This window comes from Cicer arietinum, chromosome 5 (assembly GCF_000331145.2).
Source record: "Cicer arietinum cultivar CDC Frontier isolate Library 1 chromosome 5, Cicar.CDCFrontier_v2.0, whole genome shotgun sequence".
In the NCBI taxonomy this organism is placed as follows: domain Eukaryota; kingdom Viridiplantae; phylum Streptophyta; class Magnoliopsida; order Fabales; family Fabaceae; genus Cicer; species Cicer arietinum.
The window spans coordinates 63425754-63436061 of NC_021164.2; the positions used below are offsets into that span (position 1 = coordinate 63425754).

Consider the following 10308-nt stretch of genomic DNA (forward strand, 5'->3'; position numbering starts at 1 on the left):
GATAAGATAATAAAAAAATTTGTACAACGATAGAGTTTTGGACTACATATAAAAACAACAGTTGTCCGCCGTAAAATGTTAATGAAATAATAAATAGTTTTTTTTTTTTTTTTCTGCCAGAGATACATTGAACAGTATCTATTTCATAAAACGTGTGTGTTTTAACAGATCATGCATGATGTCGTAGATGTGAGCTGCAACCTGCAAAAGCATGTGAGGAAATGAAAATAACGAGTTACTCCTAACTCCTCCACAATATAATTTTAGGTCGGTTAAGAAACACACAATCTTCTTTTTTGCATCTATATTTGATTATAAAAATTGAATGTTAATTTAATTTCGGTAAGAGTAGGAACAAAAAAGAAAAATTGGTAAAAAATGCGGGTGATTTCACCAACCACATGCGTGGATTCAGGGGGTGCCTGACAATGAGTAAAAAGAATGTGAAAGCAATGCCACATAATATTCATGGAATACAAACATACAAGTTACCTATTACTCACTTCTATAAACTACTTGGTCGATACATAAGTATTTCAAATCAATCTAATTAATAATAATTAGCAGTCTTTTAGTATTTAAATTTGAGACAATAATTTGACAAATGTTACTTCCATAAAAAAAATAAAAATTTAATGCATCTTTTTAAAGTGTAACAGGTCAAATAAACACTAATTAAATCATCTTTGCAGCCGTAAAAATAATAAAAGTAGGACTCAGGGTTAGAGAAATACAAAATACGAACGTACCTTTAAATTTTAAGTGTGTTTATCTTAAATTTTTTTTAAGGTGAATAGATGAAAAAATAGAATATCAGATTTTTGTTTTCAAAATTCATGGTGTATATGTGCACACGCTCTGGATCTGCCACAAGCGTTCCCACAAGTACAACTCTTTTAGTAAATGACTAAGTGCACCTTTGATATGTGACCTTGCAAATTGGAACTGAACCTGCAATGTTGATCTTCTTTACATCTGTGGTCCTTTAATTTAATTTCAGGTAACGTTTTAGTCATTTATCTTTTTTTCTCGATTTAGTCCATTATTCCTAACAATATCAAATAAAGTATGAAAATATGAGTTTATTTGAAGATTTCCGTTATGAATTTGATGAAATTTGTATTATATTGAAGAATATAATTAATTTTATGATTTTTATATAAAAAAAGATAACACTGTTGAAATTTTAAAATATCAAATATCAAATTGTTACTTAAAATTAAAATAAAAGACTAAGTTGGAAAAAAAAAATAAAGGACTAAAACGTTACCTGAAATTAAGTTAAAGGACACAAATGTAATTTAGCCTTTAATTTAATATATGTCAGTTTTGTTATTACATTCTTAAATAAAAAATAGATATGTAGTAATACTTAATTTTTTTGAAGTTCTGAAACATATTACCCTACTTACTAAAAGTTATGAATACAATTAAAAATCAAAAGTGAAAAACGTGTTACAAGTGGTGAAAGAATCACAAGCATAATGCACTTTTAGGAGCATTTGAAATCAATTTCAATCTTTTAATTTGTTGACATTTGTGACCAGAGGCGTTGAAAATAGGTTAGGCTACGCATAGCTTTTTAATGTCAAGTTTATATGTCTGTATCGAATATATATTTTTCTTTTTTGTCGTTAAATAGATTTTTATTTAAGACTAAAAATCCTTAAAAAGTGTCTAATGTGCTTGATAAGTCTATTTCATAATAAGAATTTGAAATAAATTATAAAACTTAATAAATAAATTTTCAGAAATAATCTCTATCTCGAATTTGTCTAGTACAAAAACATCACAAAACACAAAATATATAATATGGCATAGTTAAAATCAATTATTTAGATTCACTAAATCACTCATATATGATTAGTGGATTTCTCTCATTGACTTTTTACTTTTCGTGATTCATTCATGAGTTTTTTTCCGGAGAAATAGCATTTTTTATAAATTTTTAGACTCTAACTACATACATAAATAATATTTTTAAATCTTTAAGGGGATAGAAGTATATATATAGCTTAACAATAGTTGATAATAATACTTCTAAAAAATATTGTTTATATTTAACTGAATATGTTTTTAAACTAACTTTAACCTAATTTATTCAATAAAAAAGTATGATGTGATTTAAGTCTAGAATGTGAGATATGATTTGGCCTATTTCTGTACTTTTTTGTTAGTGGAGGCACTATACTCAACTCAACTCCTTCTTTCCCTTATTTTTTTCACTATTGGCTTTTTAGAATGAAATAATAATAAAAAAGGTTATCCCTTTCGATCTAAACGAATATATATTAGACACATGTGGCCAATATTCACTTTTTTGGCAGATATAATCAAAATAGACCCAAAGAAAAAAAAAAGAATCAAAATAAGAAAATACTACAACATAAACTAAAGATGCATATTAATAAGGAATTATTTAAATCTTATAGTATGATTTACTTATATTCTATTATTACAAAACTTGTATTAATTCTTCAATGATCATAACAGATATGATCTCTTGGTAGTGACATTATTCTTAAACTACCAAATCCAATTTATCACAAAGTAGGAGATTGATCTACAGAAAAGAAATTGCATAATTCACTGACACTAAAGAAATTTTGCTCCTCCATTCTCATAAAGTGATTCTGAAATATTTTTTCAGGAGACCCTCTTGAATCATAATAGTGAACCAAATTTATCATTGAACTTGTTGTACTTGGCACATAAGATCCATTGAAACACAAAGATGAATCATCAACATTGCTAATTTCTTCCTTAACCACACCACTTGAAATTGGAGATTCTTCTTTCTCTGTCTCATTGCTTTCATCTCTTAATAATTTTGCTTTCAATTCTCTTACCTGCAATTCACACACATAAAAAAAACTAACTAAAAAATTATACATCAACAATATTCACATAAATTTTGTACCAAAATTGTAATTAAACCTCTTAAATGAACACAACAAATTGTAAATAGTAACTAACATAGATTGTTTTTCTACGAATTTCCTCTGCATTCTCAATACCTTTGTAGTAAGAGCTTCATTCTCTTGCTGAAGATTACTATACTCAACCTTAAGAACATCAAAATTGGACTTAAGAACACCATAATCTCTCTCCAATTGTTTAGTTTTCAAACGAGCACGACGATTTTGGAACCAAATCGAAACTTGTCTAGGTTGCAAGCCTAATTCTTCAGCTAGTTTCACTTTTCTCTCTGGCTCTAGCTTATTGTCCAACTCAAAGCTCTTTTCTAAAGCTTTCACTTGATCAAAACCCAATCTTCTTTTCTTCTCTAACATTAAACTAGCATCTTCATAACTATCTTCTTGTTCCAATCTATCTAACATTGCTTGAAATTCTTCACTATAACCTTTTGTTTCATTCCTCTCATCCACCCCTGCATTTGCAAAGCATACAAAAATAATGCAAAGCTTTGAAACACAAAAACACACACATTAAAGAAAATTAAAAAAGGTTTGATTTTTCTATATGGGTATTGCTCAATTAGGCTTCAATTGATTGATTGAGAATAATGGAAAAAAGGGTATTTAAATTCTGAAAAATGAATGTGTAATTGAAGGGAAAAATAAAAAAAGAATTTTAATTTTTAATTACTTGTTTATACCTTTGGATGGATATATGGAAAGCAAAGAAGCCATAGTGTTTGAGTTATTGAACCTCTTCATTATTTGAGATCTTCCACTGTGTGCTTGCAAAATAGAACCAAGGTTGGGATAGATAACAGAAGATTATATATATATATTAAAAAAATGTTTTGTTGGTGGTTTCAACACCCACACACATACACAGTTAATTTTATATTATAATGTTTTTCCATAGGGTGGATTCCTATGTAACAAATTAAAGGTAAATTCAGAGGATAGGACAAATGTGATAAGCAAACAAATAATTTGTCTATCTAATGATTAACTAATCAAAGAGACACACACACACACACACACACGCTCAGACAGAGCAACAAACACTGTAACCAGACTCACTGTTTAGCTATTCATTCAGATGTGTGTGACTCAAAACTAGGATGTGGAATGGTAAATTTATAATGCTCACAACACAATAATTGTGCTCTTTTGGGGGGTTGATTAATGCACTAACCTAGTAATACTGTTTGAATGAAAACTGAAAAATTAGCTTGCCCTCCTAGGTTATTCATGTTTACTTTATTTCAAAGTTATGCCAAACTATTTACTGCATCCCTCCAAAATAGCCTATTCCTACGTTTTTCTTTACACAAACTAGAAACAGGTCATATCCCAATTGCTGGTAAGTCTTTGGTATTCTATATGTGTTTACTTTAAATTTTAAATAAAAAGTTTTATTTTATTTGTTGACGATAAATATTTATTTTGTATTTTTTTTAATATTTATTAATTAAAAATATTTGTTACGTATTTTTTATGTAACGATGATAAATATTTATTATGTAATTTTTTATATTTATTTTTTATAAATATTTGTTGTGTTTTCTTAATAATATTTATCAATGATAGAGATTTATCTTATTTTTTTTTTTTTTAATATTAATCAATTAAAAATATTTGATTTGTATTTTTTTATGTATCACTATTAAATATTTGTATATATTTTTTATACATCAGTTATAAAAATTTATCTAATATTTTTTTAATATATAATTGACAAATAGTTGTCTCATAATTTTTTATATTTATTATTCACAAGTATTTGTTTCGTGTTTTTGTGTGCAGTAGTTGTAAATATTTATCTCGCATTTTTTGTATTTATCATTTTGTTTTGTCCATAAACTTCAACCATTGAACATTAGAAGTAGATAATTTAAATCCAAAATTCATAACCAAAATCAAATAACAAACCCAAAACCTAAATCCCATATAATTTTAAGTGAGAAGAGAAGATTAAAACAAAAGCCGAAAATGAGAAGATGTCACTTGCTTTTTAGTAAGCAGTGATTTTGTGTAGGAGAGGGGATGAGAAATTGGAATACATAAAAAAAATAAAAAAGAAGGAAATCACGAGAGAAGAGAGGTTTAGAGTTTGAAATGAAAAAAAAAAAAAAAAAGAGGGAATTAAAAGATAAGAGGCTGAAATTTGAAATGAGTGAAGAGTGGAGAAATAATATCTTGAAATTTGAACTAAGAAGAAATATTACCATTAAGTTCATAAATAAATAAAAAGACTAAAATTTGAATAGATAGTGTTGTAATTTTCTTATTTTTAAATATACACTACATAGTAGATTGACAAAAATAATATAAAATAAAATAATAGTCCAGTGAATATAGTTCATGATAGTTGTAAATATATATATATATTTGATATGTTGGTGTACATATTAAAATATAGAATTTTATCTCTTCTTCATATTTAGACGGTGGAAATTTTGTTTAAGAGAGAGTCATGTTTAAAAATTAGCTTAAGATAAATAACAAGTCAGACTTATATCTTAACTTTCTTTTTATTTAGTTAGACTTAAATTTTACAAAACTTTAATTCAACTATGTCCATTCCACTCTTACTTGAAAGTTTGCATGCAATATTAATACGATAATATAATAAGAAAATAAATAATCAATATTATATTAAGAATATATTTATTATAAGATACTTTTAAATTTTGTATGTTAAAATGACATTAAATTTAAGATTTAGATGTTTGCGAAGTGTGTTGTAAAAAAAAAAAAAGATATTTGTTAAGTGTGATCCATATAATATATAAAGGAGTATTGAAAATAGGGCAAGGGATTCGATCTCTATTTCTAACCTTTCCTCTTGCATACTCACACACTCACTAAATTTGTGTATAAAAAAATGTTTTAAATTTAATAATATTTTAAAATTAATCAAATGGGAATGAGTGTGCATGTACCTCTATTACTTTTTTTTTTCATACAATAACTTTTTAGATTTAATTATAATTTTGATCTTTTTAATTTATCTCATCCAAAATTTTGTCATGTCATTTTAAATTTTGATCTATTATTTTTTAAATTTCTAAAATTGAAGACCTCTTAAAATTTGATGATATAGCAAAGTTTTTGCTTACATGACAATAAAAACAAATATATATAGAGGTCGGATCGTTATTTTTAAATTTTTGTGACTAAATATTTTTTTTCTTCCAAATAATTCAATGGTTAAATCTACACACAATTACATCACATATGAAGAAGTTAACAATCTTAAATTGGATCTCATATCCCTATATATCAATGGGATTATAATCTTCTCCATTCTTCATTTTTTCCATTTCTTTCACTATGATAATTTTGAAAATATAAATGTAATAATGTGACATTTGATAGATTTAAATTTTTTCAACACACTTAAAAATACTTCATAATCATACTAATAAAGATAAAAGAGAAAAAAAAAATAGAGACACTTCTAATTCTATAGATTTCCATTCAACTACCCATTGAGTTGGGTATTCTAATCATTGAGTTGGGTATTCTAATCATTGAGTTGGGTATTCTAATCATTGAGTATATGAGAAGCTAGTGTCTTCAAAATAGGAATTGTTAGCATGTTTGCTTCACTCAATCTATTTAGATTGTGTTTGGTTATGTAGAGGCGGAAATTTTTTAAATGTGTTTTGTAAAATTTGATTTTGATTAAAAAAATTTGATTTTGATTAAAATATGTTAAGTGAAGTTGTTAGGTGGAAATTGTTTTTATATATATTTACAACACTATTATTTTTTAAAAAGTGGTTTATAGAGTGAGGGTTCGATCAAGCATTCGTGGACTATAATTTTAAATCTTTAGATCAAAATAAGTTCTATGTATTCATTAGATAATATCTAATCAAATCTCACATCTATTTAAATTATTTCTTTTTGTAATTTCATTTCTTTTATTGCGATATAGTCTAACCATCTCATTATATAAAGAAGAAAATGTAATTGAAAAATGGATCATGAAATATACAAAACTAAAATAAAATAACGGATAATCATCCTTGTCTTATAAATTTCTCCGTGTCTATGACAATTTGCAAAACATAAATAGAATTAAAAATTGTATAGTACTCATTCTACGTCTCCACTTGCATTTTTCCTTCTCCATAACAACCTTAAATTTCTATATGAATGAATGTAGAAAATGATATGTTTTTAAGAACTAAAAAATACATTACATGTAAAAAAATAAGAAAATAATTAAAGAAGAAAATGTAGAAATTCAGATAAATTTATTCAAACACGGCAAACATTCTCCGAATTTTCATTTACAAAAACAAATTTAAATTACTTGAACGATTTTAAATAAAAAGTGATATACCATTTTGAGAGATTTTCTTGAACGGGTGTTGTAATTTATTTCATTTGTAATTTTTATTGTGTTTAATGTCTTGAAGGTTGTAGAATGGAGGAAAAACGACACATCTCACTATTTTTGCATGTAAAAAAAGATCGAGAGAGAAGAAAAAGAAAAAGGAAAAAAAAAAGAAGAAGATTATTTAATGTTAAAGTGTTCATCATAAATTATAATAAAATAACACGATTCATCGATTTTCAATAATAATCTATAATTAATTTATAATTTCTTGTACGATGGTAGATCCTACACACCAACTTTTTTTAAAAGCTTAATTTTATGTCTAACTTAAAAGTACTCTTATATGCACAGTCTTCTTTTCTATTTTTTGCGAATAAATATAAAAAAGACAATATGCCTTTTTTTTAACCCAAAAAGAAAAAGGAAAAAGAAAGGACATGTCTTATTCTTAGTTAATCCATTCCTATATAGCCTTAATCTCACGATTTATTTTAGTGCTATTACTAGAACCGAAAAGTTTAAACTAGATCATACTTGTCACCGCAGTTTGGGTAATTTCACTTTACCAAGTTACGGACCTAGCAATAATCGTACTTCTTTTCATGTTTTATATTTTTGTGAAATATTTTGTACACATTAAATGTACAGAAAATGATTTTTAGCTTAAGTCCAAGTCTCGTTGTATCAAATATAATAGTACAAGACAATAATCGTAGTTTTCTTTCATATATATAGAGCACGTTTGTTTTAAATTTAAAAGAAAAATGTGATTTTTAAAAAAATTTATTTAAAAGTAATAGAAACTATTTCTGACTCATTTGTTATTGATTAATTTTTTTTGACATTCAATAACTTAAAAATTCCTTATTAGAGATTTTTATAAGATAAAAATCTTATTTTTTAAAAAAAAAGATATCTCTCATTATAAAAAAAATTCAAAATAATTTTTTATTTAATTATTTTTTAAATTTTATTATTAAAAAATAATTGTAATAAATAAATAAAATACTTAAAATGATATTTTAAAATAAACTGCAAAACTAATTTTTCATTTAAAATTTTATTTTAAAAAAGCTTTAAAAGAAAACTAAAACTATAAAAATCATTTAAAAAAAACTGTAACAAACAGAATCCAAAGTAAAGGTTATCTCATAAATTATAATAGAAGGAAGTTAATAATTTTATATTGTCTATCTACACAATAGAAATAAAAATTAAAGTATCACATGGCTATTTTGGAGAGGCAGAAAAACTAATTAGTAATGAATTTATGGGGAGAAAGAAACAAAATACCACATCTTTTCCAGTAAAGAAAAAGAGCAAGTGCTGGGAAAATGAAGGCAAATGGAATCTTGATATGATTTGAACGTCACACATTAACCCCACCACATTGACAGTGAAATATTAGAGCATATTTAGGGGGCCATAATCAAGGTATTGTAATTTTCCACTAATGTGGTCGTGTTTGTGATTTCTTTGGATAGGAAGAAGAACGGGACCACACCACACACGGTGCAATTAAGAAGGACGTGAACATTTCAGCTTACGTTATGTGAAGTTCTTTTCAATGTTAGTGTTACGGGGATGTGGTAAAGTTACTTTTAGTGCATTAAGAGGGTAATTATCTTTGTTTTCTTTCTATAGATTCTTCTCTATCTAATCATTCACTCCACCATTATTCATTAACCTTAAATCATTTTAGTTGCTTTCTTTATTCACAAAAGCGTTTCTTAACATTCAAGTGTTGGTAAACATCAAACATACACTAAATCAAAAAGTTTTTCCTCTATGTGATTTCTTTTCAAATGATTTCAGATTTGGGAATATGTTGCTATCAAGAAAAAACAAATGTGTTTTTATTTTCAAGTTCGATTTTATCCCGCATTAAAAAGAGTATCAATAATTTCACGTTCTAAGGGATACTTTTTTGTATATTGTTGTCTTCCACTCCTCGTAGAAAGGTGTCGAGACTTGAGACTATGAACACTCAACATATAGGAAGTAGATTTTTTAGTTACACACCATGAATTTCAACCACTCCCCTTTCCAATCCCCTCACACCCAGAAATTCAATTATAAGCCTTCGTTAATTCAATAAGAGAATGTCTACATAACTAAACTAATGTATCTCACATAGAAGGAAATTGATTAATTCAGGTAGCCATATCAACAATTTATTTCATACATCTATGTAAATTCGATTTACTTATACAAGGCCGATCTAAGATATTAGAAGGGCTATAATATAAATAGAAAACTTTTTATCGTTTATAATCGTATTTTTAATAAAAAATATTAAAATTTTATGGAAAGTAACTTTTAGGCACTTTTAAAATAAAAAATTATTTATTAAAATAATATAATCAATTTTGTTTAATATATTTCTTTTTTATTGATAATTAAGTCGATTAATTTAATATTTATTAAGATAATATTAACTTTAATAAGATTTTATTATTTTTAGATTTAAAATATTAAAATATGTGATATTTTTATTAAGTATAATTTTGTTTTGGAGATTTTATTATTAAGTAAATAATTATTTATTTTTGAAGCCTTTAAGCGGTTATTTTGCCCACCTTGTCATTGAGTGACATTCCTGCATTCATATTAGAGATTTTTTTTCTAAAATTCACATAATATAGATGTATAAAAGTGGATATTTTAATTGATTTGAGTAAAGGGTCGTAAAATTCGAGAATATAAATTCAAACTCAAGAAAAAAAGACACTTAGAAAATAATAATTATTAATTTTAACCGTTTAAACAAAAGTTATGTAAATATATGTAAAAGTAAATTTATATTCGACTATAACTAAGATTGTGTATACATATTTAAAACTATAGTTTATATACATGAAAAAAAAAAAAAAACTAACAAAATCAATAAGAATATACATATTTTTTCATGACAAAAATGTCCCTTTTAGGTATTATGGTTAAATCTTTTATGTTTGACGGGTGCAACGAAGACAATGGGAGTGCAACTAAAAAATCAAATAATTTCTCCAAAATAAACACAATTTTATACACCATGAT

The 10308-nt window shown here is 25.6% G+C and overlaps 1 protein-coding gene across 2 annotated transcripts; it reads right to left on the reverse strand.

Annotated features, from left to right (window-relative positions):
* Positions 1 to 2380: 2380 nt before the first annotated feature.
* Positions 2381 to 4083, reverse strand: LOC101502254 (homeobox-leucine zipper protein ATHB-5-like). 2 transcript variants are annotated; one of them, XM_004501977.4, is made up of 3 exons: positions 3620 to 4083; positions 3018 to 3391; positions 2381 to 2849 (listed from the first exon to the last, which is right to left on the reverse strand). In XM_004501977.4, exons 1-3 carry the CDS (start codon positions 3678 to 3680, stop codon positions 2544 to 2546), a joined length of 741 nt encoding a protein of 246 aa, XP_004502034.1. In that variant the 5' UTR covers positions 3681 to 4083; the 3' UTR covers positions 2381 to 2543. The 2 variants fall into 2 exon arrangements, with proteins under 2 accessions (XP_004502034.1, XP_073224392.1); XM_073368291.1 differs by having other exon boundaries at positions 3018 to 3425; positions 3620 to 4063.
* Positions 4084 to 10308: the final 6225 nt, after the last annotated feature.

Coding starts and splice junctions, on each gene's coding strand:
- LOC101502254 (XM_004501977.4), bottom strand. CDS start 3,680: ATGAAGAGGTTCAATAACTCAAACACTATGGCTTCTTTGCTTTCCATA. Junction 3,392..3,619: donor TTCCATATATCCATCCAAAG/GTATAAACAAGT, acceptor TTGCAAATGCAG/GGGTGGATGAGAGGAATGAA. Junction 2,850..3,017: donor ATGAAGCTCTTACTACAAAG/GTATTGAGAATG, acceptor TGTGAATTGCAG/GTAAGAGAATTGAAAGCAAA.